This window comes from Amphimedon queenslandica, unplaced genomic scaffold, assembly GCF_000090795.2.
Source record: "Amphimedon queenslandica unplaced genomic scaffold, v1.1 AMPQUscaffold_13274, whole genome shotgun sequence".
Lineage (NCBI taxonomy): Eukaryota > Metazoa > Porifera > Demospongiae > Haplosclerida > Niphatidae > Amphimedon > Amphimedon queenslandica.
In genome coordinates this window covers 63562-80960 of record NW_003546490.1, presented here as the reverse complement: position 1 = coordinate 80960, position 17399 = coordinate 63562, and the positions used below count along the sequence as shown (strand labels likewise).

Here is a 17399-nt window from a genome sequence, read left to right as displayed (position 1 = left end):
ACAGCACTTCCGGTCATGACAGACATGCATGCGTCATAATTGATAACCCGCCTTTAGAAACTTGGCGCTTTATGCTTACGCTCTTATTAGGTAATTAGTCCATTTGTCAAGCTTGGTTGATTTTTTAGCCTGTTTGATATGTTGTATGTACATGTATGTCAACTGTGATCTTATTATCTGCATCTGGTAGTTGTTTTTCAAACTTCTTGGTGGAAGTTAGTTATACACCTTGGTATCTGGTTTCTATGGCATATATTAACCTTGTGGCTGGTCGCTTGGTTAATAAATTCCTCGGAAACCTCTACCTTGGTGTATAACCTATACATATTATAATTATTAGTAGTATACTCCTTTTTTTCCTTTCTTCTCTTTTTTCCTTTTGTTTTTGTTTGTCTCTTCTTTCCCTTTTGTTTGTTCTCTCTCCTTGTTCCTTTTGTTTTTTCTTTTTTGGTTTTGTTTTCTGTCATCGTTGTTTTCCTTATTATCTGTCTTTGTGTGCTTTTTTCTTTCCTTTCCTTTCTATTATTGATTTTACGTGTACGTCATTTCTAATTATAATAATAATAATTATTATTATTAGTGTTATTATTATTATCGTTGTATAGGAAGTGATTGAAATAACTGAAGATTTCAAGACACCATTGACTACAATAAAGCTAGGTACGTGTAGGATACCTCCTTGCCTGGAAATGGTTATGGGTACATAACTCCCTAGAAATATATGTACATGTACATGTAAGTAGTCGACAGCATAGCTTCAGACCACTTATCTCAAGGGAGGTATGTTATGATACGTATTATCACAATTGTCAAGTAGTGGTATTGTATAGTACACGTACATGTACATGTGTATAGTGACTATGGTTTAATAATGTTTGTGTCATATTTATACTTTTATATAGAGACGAAAATTCAAAATGACGAACCAGCCACTAATTACTCACCCACACAGATCAGTGAGTACAATGATGATCAAGAAAAAGGTATAAGCACTTACATGTCACTAAGTTTTACAATATTTATTTATTTATAGTTTTCTGGACTATCCAGAATCTGGTAGAGGTAAAACAAGTGTTGAAAGATGGTAACTTTCAAACTATCAAGTGGTTTGATCTTGGTCTCTACTTGGGTCTGAGTTTCAATGATTTAAAGACAATTGAGCATAATTATCCACGAGATGCTGAGCAGTGTCTCACAGAATGTTTAGCGAAATGGCTAAAAGAGGACTTGGAAGCAACAAGGAACAAACTAAGTATTGCTGCAGGTAAAGCTATTACTTTTGACAAGAGATAAGAGAGAAATATTTGATGGTACTAAAGGTGTACCTGTATCAATCATTATCTGATATTTGCAACCTGTCACTATTAGGAGCAAAGGTAAAAGTTATTAGAAACACTTCTTGTCATCATTATTATACTACATTGTGTGTGTAGGGAGATGGAGGAGTAATGTGTGATGATGATAAGTGCAATGTAAAGAGTAATGTAATAAGCAATATCTGAGAGAATGTTTAGCAAAATGGCTGACAGATGATAGTGAAGCAACATGGAACAAACTAGCTATTGCTGTTGGTGAAGTAGGAAAGACATCTGTTGCTGATTATATACGTGTACATGAAATAAGTGAGATTATTATTAATTAATAATAAATTGATTATTAATGTGTAATATAGAATTAACAAATTTTTTAAAAGCTGCTACAAAGTCCAAAAAAAGCCCCTATACTACATGTACATGTACGTGTATAAGGATGACGGGCAACATTTTACAAAAAATTGAAAAGGAGAGAATTCTCTGCTTTATATATTTTTATGATGCATAATTATACATGTATACTATATCCCAACTGAGTTTGACACCAGCCACTTGGAATTTGAAAAATGTAGTTTACGTCACTGATGACGTCTTATGATAATGATATTCATAGAAGCATGGCTGACATTTTACAGCTGCGTAGTTGGCCTGTATTGCACTCTTATAATGGTTTTGTTTATTCTGATAAGTAGTACAATACATGTAGCTGCTGGAGTCAACTGGTCTTCATAAAGACCATCATTATCAAAAGATTTTCACTCTGTTAGCTTTTAAAAAGAAGAATTATCAGTTTGGGCACTCGACCACATGTTGTTATGTAAACTATGACAGAGAAAATTGTCATAAAACGTCATTTTGGTATGCCATTGGGTTTATAGGGAGAACCCGGTTCTCAGGGTTCCCAAGGGCTGAGAGACCCAATACCTGAGATCCTGTGATGGCATTGGGCGACTAAGAACCTGTGAAAGTTTCATCCTTATCCCACATTCCTATAAAAAGTTATTCCAGTTTTTCTTGGGTCAAACTCAGTTGGGATATACATGTACCTTACATGTACTTATGTGTCATAAAAAGTTTGAGCTGGTTCCGATCAAGTTTTGATTTTTTATAATTTCTTAAAATTTGCTCAAAAATTGGGCCAAAAGTTCCTGTATGATAGTACAGGGTCGTTGGCCAAATTTCGTCAAAATTGAAAAGGCAAGAATTTTCCTTTTTATAATTTTTCCTGATACCTTAAGGAGACAATTATTAGCGTGTACTTATTTTAGCAATTTTCATGAAACTGACATTTGGCTGGTACTTAATTTAGCGTTTTTGATCGTTTGGTATTAATAACTTCTAGAAGAATTAAAGGGGCGAGCCTAGGCAAGCTATAGATTATGTGCTGTGATCTACATGTCTGAGCTAGCAAAGCAATTGCACAAGTCTAAATACAGCAGATCTTGTTGCATTAATCTTGCTGAAATTGCTTCATCACTGACTCAGCAGCCATTAAAGTTATCTTGCTTACAGTTAGAAGCAGTCACTGAAGGAAGAAGATTGTCATCTGCTTTGTTAACCTAGGCTAACTGCTAGAGAAGTCTTTGGACAGTAGTTTAGTATTATCTTGCTGACCGTTTGCTGCAAATAAGCTCAGACTTGCTGACGGCCGCCATTTTATTCATTGTGGCCACACCCACTTTTAATGAAGAAATTAAAATTAGCGCGGACTTAAGTTAGCGATTTTTTTTAAATTGCTAAAATTCGCTAAATTAAATACCCGTAAACAATTGTCTCCTTAAGGTACATATGCATGTTCTTCTGTTGCGTAGTACAAGTATAAGTTTGAGCTGTTTTTAATCAAATTTGAATTTTTTATAAATTTTCAAATTTACTCAAAAATTGGCCAAAGTCCCTGACAGTGTACTGTAGTACAGGGTCTCAGGCCAAATTTTGCCATAATTAAAAAAGGGAGAGAATTCTTTGCTGCTATAATTTTTCCTTATGCATATACATGTACATGTACAAATGTTGTGTAGAAAGTTTGAGCTGTTTCCGATGAAATTTGGAGTTTTATGAATAGTATTTTTCAAGTTGCTCCAAAATCTGGTCAAAGTCCCTGTATGTGTACATGATCTTGGGCTAAATTTTGCCAGAAATGAAAAGTGGAGAATTCTTAATTTTTATCACATTTTCCAATGCATATACATGTATTTATCTTGTGTAGAAAGTTTGAGCTGATTCCGATCAAAATTTGGAATTTTTACAGATTTTAAAGTTACTTTGAAATTGGTGTAAAAGTCTCCATTGTTATGACATTTTCTGATGTATATACATATACATGTACATGTCCTTGTTGTCTTAATTATTTTCTTAATTATTTTCTAGTTATTTCCTGGAAAGGTCCAACAGTAACAAGATGACATTAAGTAGAGCAAGAGAACTGTTTCCTAGTATTGAAATAATCATTAATGAATGTACTGATTGATACTGATACACACTGATTCATACTTAATTCACCCTGATTTTAGATTGATCCCTAGCACTGAGTTATAGTCTGATTAATCTGTATTGTTATTAACTTAATTGTATTGACAGTCATATATAAGATACTGTACACTGGCTCCCAGTATATGGCCAGTGTCATACTGATCCAGCAAAAGGTTAACTGATGTCTGATGCATGACTGGGTGTCCATGACTGATTGTCTAGGAGCAAAAGAGAACCAGCCAGTCATTTTAAGATTTATATTATCCCTAGAGAGTACAATAGAATTTGATACCAATCTCCTCAGGCTCCCCTAGCTGTATCAGTGAACAACAAGAAATCACTTAATGTAAAGGAGTCTAATGGTGGAGTAGGGAATGGAGGAGGACTAGGTATCTCTGTGTTTAATTATCTTTCCCACTGGTAGAAGACTGAGGCCCTAGGATAGAGTGGGTGTATGTATTAAGGTAGGTTTGGTAGTCCTGAGGCTTCAGTGCCCTACATTTTGTTCCAGAGGTTCTCTTCTCTTGTTATTAGACACAGAGAGGGCTCCAGTATTTTTACTAGTACTTCTAGTTTTCAAATATATACTGACTGTACACGAACTTTTGTCTGCCATTTTGTTTTTGATCGGTCTCTATGGTAACAAAAGAGTTTCCATGGTAACAGTAATAATTAATTAAAATTAAATTAATCGTATGCCGAATGCGGGTTGCGAAGCAAAAGATGGCAACTTCGAGTGAAGCTTCAACTCGTTGTCTAGGGGCATTTACAAGAGGAGATCATAAAGAAGCTGTTCGGTTACTAGGTTTACAGGATCCTAAAGTACTTTGTCGGGTTGAGCCTGACCTGCTTTATCATTCTATAAGTAATGGCTGGTTTGATGTTACCGTAGATCTCATCACTATTTACCGTTATGATCTAGATGAATACTACTATGGTTCATCCTGTCTTTACATAGCTGCTAAAGGTAATCACATTGATATAGTTGAATATCTTATTAAAGAGTGTGGCTGTGATCCAATGATGAGTATTACTGAGTATGGCTGTCCGGTTCCTGTTCTTCATGGTGTAGCTACAAAAGGATTACTTGATGTCTTGAAGTGTATAGTCACGAGCATCAATGGTCATATAACTAGTCATATAATGGATAAACAATATTGTGATACTGATGGTGCAACTGTGCTTCATTGTGCTGTTATACACATAGATGCCGTTAAGTACCTCATTAACCACTGTAACTGTCATGTAATGGTCACTGATAAATATGAAAGAACACCTCTTCATTATGCTGCCTTGTGGGGTACACCTGAAGTTGTAGAATTCTTACTGTCAACTGGTAATTGTGATCCTTTGGCTAAAGACAATAAGGGGATGACACCATTAAAACTAGCTAAAGGGAGAAGGAATGATAGTGATACTGTCATTGCTATCTTCAAGAAGTTTGGTAACATTAAAATATCTCATCCAATTGACTCTTATGTTAATGTTTTTCTTGTGGGTAATCCTGGAGCTGGTAAAACTACTCTTAGTCATGTCATCAATGACACAGCCACTGGCCCTTTTGTTCTTGGTTCCTTAAGAAATGTTGGAGGGGTGGTGCCCTATACTGCCGGCATCATTCCTTATAAATTACGACACAAGACACTGGGTAACATCATTCTTCATGATTTTGCTGGTCATTCAGAATACTACTCCAGCCACAGTGCCGTCATTGAAAATCTTTTACAAGGTTCTGGTGGTGTGTTCCTGATAGTAGTCAATATATTGGAGAAGGAAGCAGTCAAGCAGCTTCATCAGTGGCTAACAGTTGTGAGAAATGAAGCACAGAAAGCTCTTAATCAATGCCATGTTATTGTAATAGTCAGTCATAAGGATGAGATAAGTGATCCTTCTGAAAGGAGGAGAAAGGAAGAAATACAGGAGATTATTGTGAGGGAAAGGTGTGATAGTGTCTGCTTAGATTGTCGTAAGCTTGGTGGGAGTGGTGTGGATTCTTTCTTTAATAATTTGTCTAGTGCCTGCAATTCCATTCGTAGTACAAGCGGAAGGAATTTGAGTCTTTATTGTCACATGATGTATGGCCTACTGGAGGAAAGCAAAGAGAATATACTTATCCTCTATGACATAATGTCTGCTGGTAAGGATAATTACATGTATGTTATACCAGATAATAGGGAAAATGTCTTGGATGTTCTTGATTTGTTGCAGTCAACTGGCTTGATCAGTGTTCTTAAAAGTGAAGACAAGGTATGGATTGTTGTGAATAAGGGTATACTACTAACTGAGGTGGATGGGATTCTCTTTGCTCCTGAGACATTCAAAGAACATGTTGACATTGCTAGCAATACTGGTATTGTTAGTATGTCTAGTCTGACTAGACTCTTCCCTAAATATGATCCTGGCATGTTGATCTCTTTCCTGATGAACATGGAACTCTGTCAAGAATTGGATCCATCTTTCCTAAGAATGACAAACCTCCATCAGTTAGCAGTGGAAGAGGGAGAGAGAGAAAGAAGAGGAGAAAGGTTGTTGTTCTTTCCATGTCTTTTGTCTACTGATAGACCTGATGAGATGACTAGTCAAGTGTACCAGTTTGGTTGGTGTCTACAGTGTACTAGTAAACATCATTTCTTTCCTCCTCGATACTTCCACGTCCTTTCATTACATCTTGCTTACAAAATGGCTCTACCTCAAGAAGATGACAAGTTAAATCGTTACTGTACATTTTGGAAGAATGGACTTTATTGGTTTAATGGTCATGGTGTAGGGTCACTGGTAGAGATTGTGGATGAGAGTGAGTGTGTACTAGTAATGATGTCCTATGAGAAAGGCTACAGTGACAATATGGTGTCTTTAAGAAGAGATGTGATAGGAGAGGTAATGAGTGTTTATAAAGAATCCTGTCCCAGTCTAGAGGTAAAAGAGTTAGTTATTGATCCTAAAGAACTAGCCTATCCTGTAAATACACCAAGAGAAAGGACAGTGTATAGTGTAGGAGCTGTACTCTCAGCAGTAGTTGAACAACGACCATTTCTAGTTACCACTGGTACTAGACGTTCAGAATTGAAGGAGATCCTGCCTGATGAATCATTATCAGATATTAGTAACCTGTCACTATTAGGAAGACGTGATATTAAAGTAAGAATTAGCACACACACAAACTGTTTGATACATTGATACAAGCACTAATGATCAAAAGGTCATACATGTATCTTTTTAAAGTAATTGTATTTCTTATTAAAATTACTCAGTCTGTCATAATTGTGGGTTGTCGTTGTGTGGCTTTTACTACTAACACTATAATTATACTTGTACATCTGTTAAACTCACCTTTCAGCAATACACTACTGATATATATCATCTTGATAAAAAAGCACAGTGACACAATCAGTTACTATTATTGTTGTTATCATTATAATTGTATAGGAAGTGATTACAATACCTGAAGAACTAAACATACCATTAATTCGAATAAAGCTACATGTAGGTATGTCCAGAATATGTACTATTACAAATTTTCAATTAGTGGGAGTGTAAACTGTACAGTGTAAGCACATTCTTTTATAGATATTAACGATCTTGCTGATGTCATTGAAACATTAACATCAGATCAACACTTACCCTGTTCTGTATGGCATGCATTAGGTCTACAGTTAGGATTATATGATCCTAGACTAGTGGATATAGACAAGAAGAATAGAGGAGATCCAGTGGAGTGTTTCCATGAGTGTATGTCTGCCTGGTTAAGAGGAGAAGATAAAGTGAGAGAGAAAGGAGGTCCCAGTTGGTCATCATTAGCTAAAGCACTGGATACAATAGAAGAGAAATCTATTGCTAGTTACATTAGAGATAAATATCTTACTTAATTACTAAAATTTGATTAAATAAAGTTTTATTATTGTTATTAATTAATTTATTTTATTTATTTATCTTGAGATGCTGTCATGGAAAGACCATTGCATCCTCATAATTATTATCATCCCATGGTGCTATTACTGCTATTATTTCAGAAACTCTTTCACGTCATCATTAGTCCATGGTGTGCTATCAGTAGAAGTATAGTATCATTATTTTAGTTGAGTTTTGGCAGGGATCACCTCCCATACATTAATGAGTGTAACTGTGATATAATGACTCGTGATAAATTAGGAAATAATTTTATCTTACATGATGCAGCTAGTGAAGGATCACTTCATGTCTTAAAGTATTTCATCAATACTCATCACTGTAATCTAATGACTACTAACAATAGGGGTCAGACTGTTCTTCATCGTGCTGTTAGATGTTGTAAAGTACCTCATTAATGAATGTGACTGTGATATGATGGTCTCTGATAAGGATGAATTAACACCTCTTCATCATGCTGCTAATTGTGGTACAGTTGAAATTACTTTTTATCTGGTAATTGTGATCTAAAGACAATAAGGGGAGGACACCATTACAACTAGCTAGCTAATGAGAGACAGTATGGTAATGTCATTGCTATTTTCAAGAAGTTTGGTAACATTAAAATATCTCATCCAATTGATTCTTTTGTTAACGTTCTCCTTCTGGGTATAATTCTGGAGCTGGTAAAAGTACTTTTAGTCATAAATGACACAGTTACTGGCCCTATTGTTCTTGGTTCCTTTAGAAAATGTTGGAGGGGTAGTACCCTGTACTGTTGGCATCATTCCTTATAAGCTACATGCAACACAGGACACTGTATAGCATCATTCTTCATGAGTTTGCTGGTCATTTAGAATACTACTCCAGTCACAGTACTGTCATTGAGAATCTGTTACAATGTTCTAGTGGTGTGTTCCTGATAGTAGTCAATATATTGGAGAAAGAAGCAGTCAAACAACTTAATCAGTGGCTAATAGTTGTGAGAAATGAAGCACAGAAAGCTCTTAATCAGTGCCATGTTATTGTGATGGTGAGTCATATGGATGAGATAAGTGATTCTGTTGAAAGGAGGAGAAAGGAAGAAATAGATCATTATTACAATGGAAAGGTGTGATATAGTCGTCTTAGACTGCCGATTTGCCGTAAGCTTGGTGGGAGTGGTTTAGATTTCTTCTTTTAATAAGTTGTCTAGTGCCTGTGAGTCCATTCGTATAGTACAAGAAGGAATAAATCAAATCTTTATGATCATGAAATGTACCGACTACATGTGAAAAGGAAAGAGAATATACTGACCCTTTCTGAAGTAATGCCTTCTGGTAAGGACAATTACATTATACCATGCAGAAAGGAGAGAAGTTTTAGATGTCCTTGATTCATTGCAGTCAACTTGTTTGATCAGTGTTTTTAAAATGAAGACAAGGTATGGGTTGTTGTGAATAAGGATATACTGCTAACTGAGGTGGATGGGATTCTCTTTGCTCCTGAGACATTCAAAGAACACATTGACATTGCTAGCAATACTGGTATTGTTAGTGTGTCTGGTCTGATTAGACTTTTCCCTATTAAAATATGATCTTGACATGTTGATCTGTTTCCTGAAGAGCATGCAACTCTGTCAAGAATTGGATCCATCTTTTCTAAGAATGACAAACCTCCACCAGTTAGCAGTGGAAGAGGAGGAGGAGGGAGGGAGAAAAAAAAGAGGCTGTTGTTCTTTCCATGTCTTTTGTCTACTGATAGACCTGATGAGATAACTAGTCAAGTGTAACAGTTTGGTTGGTGTGTAGTGTACCAGTAAACATCATTTCTTTCCTCCTCGATACTTCCACGTCCTCTCATTACATCTTGCTTTTAAAATGGCTTTATACCTCAAAAAGATCACAACTTAAATCAATGTTGTACATTTTGAAAGAATGGACTTTATTGGTCTAATTGCCATGGTCTAGGATCACTGGTGGAAATTGTGGATGAGAACCAGTGTGTACTAGTAGTGATGTCCTTTAAACAACACATTATGATGTCAGTAGGAAGAGATGTGATAGGAGAGGTAATGAGTGTTTATAAAGAATCCTGTCCCAGTCTAGAGGTAGAAGAGTTAGTTATTGATCCTAAAGAACTAGCCTATCCTGTGAATACACCAAGAGAAAGGACAGTGTATAGTGTAAAAGATATACTTTCTGCTATTGGCAATGGAGGCAATTGCTTAGTTCATAGAAATGGAACAAGTACAGAATTGAAGGAGATCCTACCTGATGAATCATTATCAGATATTAGTAACCTGTCACTATTAGGAGGACATGACATTAAGGTAAGAATTAACACACACACAAACTGTTTGATACATTAATATGAGCACTAATATTGAAAGGTCATATCTTTTAAAAGTAATTTTATTTCTTATCAAACTACTCAGTCTTTGTTATAATTGTGGGTTGTCATTATCTAACAAAAATAATTATTTTGCTTGTACATCTGTTAATCTCATTATTTAGCAATACACTACTGATGTTTATTGCCTTAATATACAAGCACATTGACAATATCATTTACTATTATTGAATAGGAAGTGTTTAAAGAATTCAATGCTCATGTACCATTGACTGCAGTAAAGATAGGTATGTTATATAATGATGTACTATCACCATTGTCAAGTATATTTGTAGACTGGAGATACGTATAGTGACTGTGGTTTAATAATTTTTTTGTCATATACATGTAGGTACAAGAATTCAAAATGACAAACCAGCTACTAATTATATACTCACCCACACAGATCAGTGAGTACAATGATGATAAACAAAAAGGTATGACCACGCACTGTCACTGTTTTCTCATTATTAACTATTGATTAATAATAGTTACATTGACTATCAGGGATCTGGTAGAGATAAAACAAGTGTTAAGAGATGGTCACTTTCAAACCATCAAATGGTTTGATCTTGGTCTCTACTTGGGTCTGAGTTACAATGATTTGAAAACAATTGAGCATAATTATCCACGGGATACTGAACAGTGTCTCACAGAATGTTTAGCAAAATGGCTCATAAATGATATTAAAGCAACAAGGAACAAACTAGCTATTGCTGCTTGTAAAGCTATTGCTGTTGACAAGAGAGATAAGAAAAGAGTTTGATGGTATTGTATGGTGTACCTGATAAATCATTAATGATCTGATAATTAGTAATAGTAAGCTGTCACTATTAGGAGGAGAGGTAATGGTAAATGGGTATTAGAAACACTCATAATCATAATCATTATTATAATAGGGAGGTAGAGGAGTAAAGTGTATATGTAATAATAAAGATAAAGGAACAACAACCAACACCATCAATAAATCTCAGAAACATGAAAGTACGTCAGTAGATAAGGATAGTCTGGTAAGATAATTATGTACATCTTATGTATCAACAAACGTTTTATTTGTACGTAAGATCAATGATGAAGTGCAAGAAACACAGACTGATCATGAACTGCTTGAGAGAGTATGTTATAATAGGAGTGTATAGTTACATACATGTATAGTGACTGTGGTTTAATAATGCTTGCATTATTATTTTATACTTTAATATAGAGACAACAATTCAAAATGACAAACCAGCTACTAATCACCCACACAGATCAGTGAGTACAATGATGATCAACAAAAAGGTATAACCACTCACTGTCACTAGTTTTACAATATTATTCATTTTATTATTTGAAATTAAAGATCTTGATGTGATAGCTAACATTACTAACATCAACATTGGAAGATTTGAGACAATAGTAAGGTATAACTGCATGTTATTAGAAACACTCATTATCATCATTTTGTGTGTCTAGGGAGATGGAGCAGTAAAGTGTAATGATAATAAAAATACAGGAACAACAAACAACTCTTCGAATGAATCTCAGGAAAATGGAAGTACTTCGATAGAGAAAGGACAGTCTGGTAAGATATGTACACATGATGCATTAACAAGCATTATTGTAATTATTGTACACTGAACTTTACAAACATAATTGTGTATATCAAGTATTATTAGTACTTTAATAATGTATAGTTATTCAGAAGGGAAGATAAAGTGAGAGAGAAAGGAGGTTCCAGTTGGTCATCATTAGCTACAGCACTGGATACAATGGAAGAAAATTTAGAACCAAACATTGTATTTAATTATTGTTAACCAAGTATTATAGTTTCATTATCTAATCTATCTTACTCATTGTCTAGCTGAGCTATTATTTGTAAAGTTGTATACACTACATTTACATAATGTGATGCATGCAGAGTTATTATACATAATTAGTATTATTATTGTTATTCTTGTCAGTGACTGTTTTGTCACTTTTAAGTACAAATTCATTAAAATTTATAGTTTGAAGAGACATGTAAGCATTGCATTAGATCCTTTAGTCTGCAATCTATTCTGTTCACTTTTAACCATAACATTTGGACATTCTGTCATGAAGAACTGACTCTGGTCTCAAACTCTAATTTTATGTTTTATTTTTCACCTTAAAAACAATGGCTCAGAGGAAATTCTACGTTTTTTGATGCACATACTGCGTGTGTAAAGTTTGAAATGATTTTGTTAAAAATAAATTTTCTAAATTGTATGCGCATGCTTACTCACAAAAAGCATAAAGTGTGCTCAGGAACACATGATCAGTAAATGGAATTTTGTGGATAAGCATGTCACCTTACATGCTACTCACTACTTTAGTTGGTTATTTCTTAGTAAAATCTAAGAACTTTAACAAAAAAAATTCATGATAAAGTAATGAACTATAAAAATTCATTCCTTCCCTTCTTAATCTCACTCTACTCAAGTTGGTCTAAACAAATCGTAATGTTATGCAAAAGTATTTTGTGCTAATCAACTTGAAGATGTCACTGATAAGAACAGACTCAACCATACCAGGGGAAGAGGATTGAATAGAGTCTGAAGTGATCATGTGACTGGAGGACTCTCTCCTCTTTTATTAGTTTGGTTATTAGTGACAAGTATTGAGACCCTCAGGAAAGTCCAGTGAATGATGACAATTGACACTTAGTTATATTAGAGCATCTAAAATAAAAGAGAGAGTGAGAGAAAAGTGCAATTAGAAGTTACATTTAGCTGGAAACTTTCAAAGGATTAAACTTTTACAAATACCTCCAAGAAACATTTTGGAAAAGTATAAATTTTTTACTGTACCTACATGTATCTAGAAATTTGTGAATTTTACTTCTCAGACTCTCAAGAAAACATCAAAAAGTGGAAGTCATTTAAGTCCCTCAATTATGCAGCGATATCAGTAAAATAGTACTTTTACTGAAATCTTTGCAAAACAACAAACAGTTAAATAGCAGAATTATTATACACATCAAGCATGGTTTATATTGGCCAGAAAAAACAAAGCAAATGAGCACAAAATTAAAATTTGGCCACTCTTGCATCAAAATGTCAGATCACCCACACACTTTTTGACCATTTTGTCAAATGTATATGTAAACCTAACTTAACTATAATACTGAACATTAGGATGTACAATAAAAACAGTACTATAATAGCAACGAAAATATAAAGATAAACAAAAACACAGGGTTTCACACAATGCATGCAAAGTGAGCTAAACATGGCTCATGGGCTGAAAAGCAATAAAATAGAATAATAACTGTTATAGCAACTTAAAATATTATGGCATTAAAAATCTAATGCTGATTGAAATCAGCTCAAAATTTCTACATAGGATAAAGTTCAATGTATCAAAGTATAATAAAAATTGGAGGTTATTTTGGAGCCATTTGTTGAAAAAACATGTGCTATATAGCCTTAGCTTCTTTTAAAAAATCACCCAACTTAAGAAATGCTCAGAACTCAAAAATTATTAGTCGGGATAAGCTCAAACTTTGTACATAGTATAAGGACAACAAATGGATCAGAAAATGTTATAATAATTGGGAGTGATTTTGGAGCAATTTTTTGAAAAAACCAAGGGCTATTATATATAGCCTTAACTTTTTTCCAAACATCTGCTAATTTTAAAAATGACCATAATTGGAAAAATTGAAGTCAGAGTTGGCTTAAGCTTTCAATAAAGCATAAGGACATAAATATGAATCAGAAAATGTAATAAATTTTTAATGAAAAATCATGGGCTACAAGGTATTTTGCAAAAAATGGTCATAACAAAAAAACATTCTAGTTGGGATCAACTCAATTTTTTCACACAGCATAAGGACATCATTATACATCACAAAATGTAATAAAAACTGCAGTAAGTTTGGAACCATGCTTTGGCATAACCATTTACTATAATAGTCTTTGCTTTTTTTAAAATTTGAAGTTGCATACATGTAACATATAAAGTGGTACTTTGATAGCTACTCATCAAAGCAACACTTTCCATCGTAACATTTGAAATAGGGATTGGTTCACATTACAAACATCACCTTGCTTGCTAAATTTATTGTTGGCACATGAGTAGCATTAATAAAATAATAGATGTACAGTAAAAACTATAAAAGTAATAATATTGATTTTAATTTACATATACCTGAATTGCAACAAGTCAAGCACTAATTGGTAAAGAATATGCTAAAAACAAGAGGAACTTGACGGGAGCAACTTTTGGAGTGTATTCAAACTCATCCAGTAAAGCCCAACAACAATGTCTTGAGAACCACTCAGGAATACTCAAATTCAATATTATAGAGGTCTAAAATTGAGGAGAGACTATTATAAATAACACATACATGAAGTGTATATCATTATATAGGGAGAGTGTCTATAACTGTCAGCAACTCAATAATTTAAAGCATTTATTGTCTATGGAATGATTATTTGTTCATTAATAATTAATATACCAGCTGAGCACACAATGGAGCAATTAAAATGGCACTTCATTGGTATCTCAGGCGGCCTTCTTTCATTGCTAATGATTCTTTCCCTGACCCTACAGCTCCTTGTTCTAAATCTCTGAGGACTGATGTTACAGTTGCAGGACATAATGTAATTGCAGTTGTACTGAATGGCATTGATAAAAAGCTGTCTTATTCTGTATCAACTATGAAACAAGTGAGTGCCTTTCAAACTAAAAAAATCGGAATAAAACTTGTGACATGCAGGCATTAAGGAGAACAAACTTTGAAAAGATGCAGGAAACAAAAGATTTCTTTTACAATGAAACAAGTCCTGATGTTCATATGTGGAGATATTCAAGCTTCTGATAAAAAAATGTAAGTGAAACATTTTTACAATTAGGTACTGTAATTGAAGAAATGAATTGTGGTGAGGTAACATATTGTCTAAACTTGAGTATATCACATGTAACTTAACAAATTATAAGTCCTGAGGCTATTAGAGATGCCAATGAAGCAGTCAGATGTGTCAAACCATCTAAAATAAGAGGTACTATTATCAAGATGCGCCCTGACAACCAAGCAGCTGTAATTCACTTCAATCATGTGCTACCATGCCAGTTCTAAAGGAAAATATGATGTATTGATCTTAATATGAAATGGAATCTTAGCCTTCATTTTTCTTGGTACCACATCAGAGCAAACAAGGCCTTTTATTGCCTTTCCTTGCCTTCCTATGGCCACTATAGTCCATAATTAAATTCCACCTGCGCATACACCTGAATATAAATATAACTAGTGAAGACAGTGAAGTAGATGGTGTGGATAGTATTGATAGGAAATAAAAATGCCCCATAAATGAGGATGTCTTTTGTATGAATTGTAATGTGGATCTAAAAAGTGGACCAAACCATGTACAACCCAACCATGCCGTCATTCTGTATGGTTTCTTTTATTAATGCATTCCCACCGTAGTGTCTTTTGCATCCCTTACAAGACACTGTTGTGGTTCATGCAACCCAATTTCAAGCCACATTTGGCTCTTGCTCCATTTAAAAAAATTATATATCTTTCTCTGCCAGCAGGCAGTTCTGATACTACAACTACAACAAGCTCTATAGCTTTAAGTAGTTCATCATCATTATTTGGAGTTTCCCTCATAAGCTCCTCTGTAGCCCCATCCTCTGATTAATTTTTTAATGCATTATAAAGTACACGCACATGTCAAGAGCATGCTTATCCGCCCACTCGCGTAATTTAAATTTAAATAATTGACATCTGCTCTTGAGTATAAAGGAGATAGTTTAAAAAGAAGTTTTAAGGCAGTCAATTTGTTTCAAGTAAGTGATAATGCTACATATTCACTAATTAGCAGTTATGACTACTTTCTGGCTTTCATCAGTTGACACAAAAACGGGCCAAGTTTTGGGCCGAGTTTTGCCCAGCAAGCCTCTCTTCTACAGTTGTTCGGGAATTGCCTCTCTCATTCATCACTTCTCCTTCTTCCCCAGCGGTTCCATCAAATGTTGCTGACAAAATCAAGTCAAACCAATTCTTTAAATTAAAAGAGTTAATGCCAGATAATACTGCAAAGAAATTGCAGCTTTCAGAGTTGCTCAGTCTAATGCTGGATTGAAGTTAAAGGAAATTGATGACCTACTCACTTGGGCCTTGTACTTCCTTAGCTACTTGGCTGTAGCTGCCTCCGACCCTAAAGCTAGGGAGATGGCTGCATATAGCCAAGTCATCTTTCATAATGCTCAACGCCATGGGGGTAAAAAATGGTAAGCATATGATCGCCTCTTGAGGCTGCTGGGGCAGGAATTCCCCTTCACTATTGGCTTCCATGTTTTCTCAGGAGCTCGGGTCTCTGTCTGTATTCTTTGCAATGCAGCAGACCATCAGCAATCAGCTTGTGCTCTTCAGTTGTCTAGAAAAGGGGAGCCTGGCAATCACAACTAAAATCTGCATATCATAAAGTGCTTGTCCATTCTGATGGCAGTCATTTCCTTGAGATTTCATGGAGAGGCAATGAGTATCTCAATAGAGCTCTTCCTTTCGGTCTTACATGTAGGTCAGCTCCAATCATTTTTAACGTTGTAGCAGACAGGTTTGCCTGGGCCAACAAAGGTGGAAGTTCCTTTTCTACCCTCATATTTTTGGGTATAGAAATTCATTCAGTAGCAAGGGAACTACATCTCCCCATTAAGTTGCTCCCTTGAAGGAAATATTTAAGTGGAGCAAAAGGAAAGCTGCAACTAAGCATCAGTTGGAAGTCATCATAGGCGTCCTTAACGATGCAGCAAAGGTTGTTCCCTTTGGGGGACCATTTATGAGAAACTTGATTAATGCCAAGAACATTTTGAGACAGCCATCACATTTCGTAAGACTTAACCCTGGCTGCAAAGCAGATATTGCTTGGTGGGCAGCATTTATCTCTAGAGGGTTGGAACGGTGTTGGCATTATTCCCCCAGATTCAATTGGTTCTTCTATCACTTCTGATGCATCTGGTTGTGGAGCCTTCATCCCTATTGATTACATATGGTTTTAAGTTAAGTGGCTGGAAGTTTGGTTGTCAGTTAACATTGCTGCAAAAAACTTTTTTGATTGTAGTTGCTATTGCTATTTGGGGTCCTTTTATTAGAGAGAAATGTATTTTTATTAATTCTGCAGTAGTGAGTACTGTATCTTTTAGGTCTAAGAAAGATAAGTTTATGTCAGATGTCTCTTCATTACAGTGTTTCTTATAGAATTTTTTATCTCATGGGCAAGAGAAATTCAGCAGCAGATATGTTTCAAGAAACAAATTATCTGACTTTTTTTCTCTTTTCCCTCAGGCTCCAAAGACACCATCTCAAATTTCATCTTGCCTTCTGTCCATGCTTGTTGATCTAGAGCTTCAGTG

At 34.9% G+C, this 17399-nt stretch overlaps 2 protein-coding genes and 2 long non-coding RNA genes across 5 annotated transcripts in view; 3 read left to right on the top strand and 1 right to left on the bottom strand.

Annotated features, from left to right (window-relative positions):
• Positions 1–3900, top strand: part of LOC100638688 (uncharacterized) — a 5767-nt gene extending 1867 nt beyond the window's left edge. The window contains exons 3-6 of the mRNA XM_019999361.1: positions 903–983; positions 1034–1376; positions 1434–1622; positions 3681–3900. Of these exons, the coding sequence (XP_019854920.1) occupies positions 903–983; positions 1034–1293 (341 nt within the window). The 3' untranslated portion in view covers positions 1294–1376; positions 1434–1622; positions 3681–3900. The remainder of the gene's footprint in view (positions 1–902; positions 984–1033; positions 1377–1433; positions 1623–3680) is intronic.
• A 5341-nt stretch (positions 3901–9241) lies between these two features.
• LOC109583861 (uncharacterized) lies at positions 9242–10927 on the top strand. The gene is made up of 4 exons (XM_019999362.1): positions 9242–9978; positions 10234–10285; positions 10390–10474; positions 10529–10927. Exons 1-3 carry the CDS (start codon positions 9664–9666, stop codon positions 10449–10451), a joined length of 429 nt encoding a protein of 142 aa, XP_019854921.1. The 5' UTR covers positions 9242–9663; the 3' UTR covers positions 10452–10474; positions 10529–10927.
• Positions 10928–11100: 173 nt separating this feature from the next.
• On the top strand, positions 11101–11595 carry LOC109583862 (uncharacterized). Its single transcript, XR_002185727.1, has 4 exons — positions 11101–11152; positions 11242–11318; positions 11380–11440; positions 11493–11595. It is a non-coding gene; the product is annotated as an uncharacterized LOC109583862 (long non-coding RNA).
• Positions 11596–12368: 773 nt separating this feature from the next.
• Positions 12369–16923, bottom strand: LOC109583868 (uncharacterized). 2 transcript variants are annotated; one of them, XR_002185738.1, is made up of 3 exons: positions 14779–16923; positions 14190–14726; positions 12369–12718 (listed from the first exon to the last, which is right to left on the bottom strand). It is a non-coding gene; the product is annotated as an uncharacterized LOC109583868 (long non-coding RNA). The 2 variants fall into 2 exon arrangements; XR_002185737.1 differs by having other exon boundaries at positions 14190–16920.
• Between the last annotated feature and the right edge of the window lie 476 nt (positions 16924–17399).

Excerpts from the sequence above, each read along its gene's own strand:
- LOC109583861 (XM_019999362.1), top strand. The coding sequence starts at position 9,664 with ATGTCCTTTAAACAACACATTATGATGTCAGTAGGAAGAGATGTGATA. Across the intron at positions 9,979-10,233 it reads TAGGAGGACATGACATTAAG|GAAGTGTTTAAAGAATTCAA; the intron begins GTAAGAATTAAC and ends ATTATTGAATAG. Across the intron at positions 10,286-10,389 it reads ATTGACTGCAGTAAAGATAG|GTACAAGAATTCAAAATGAC; the intron begins GTATGTTATATA and ends ATATACATGTAG.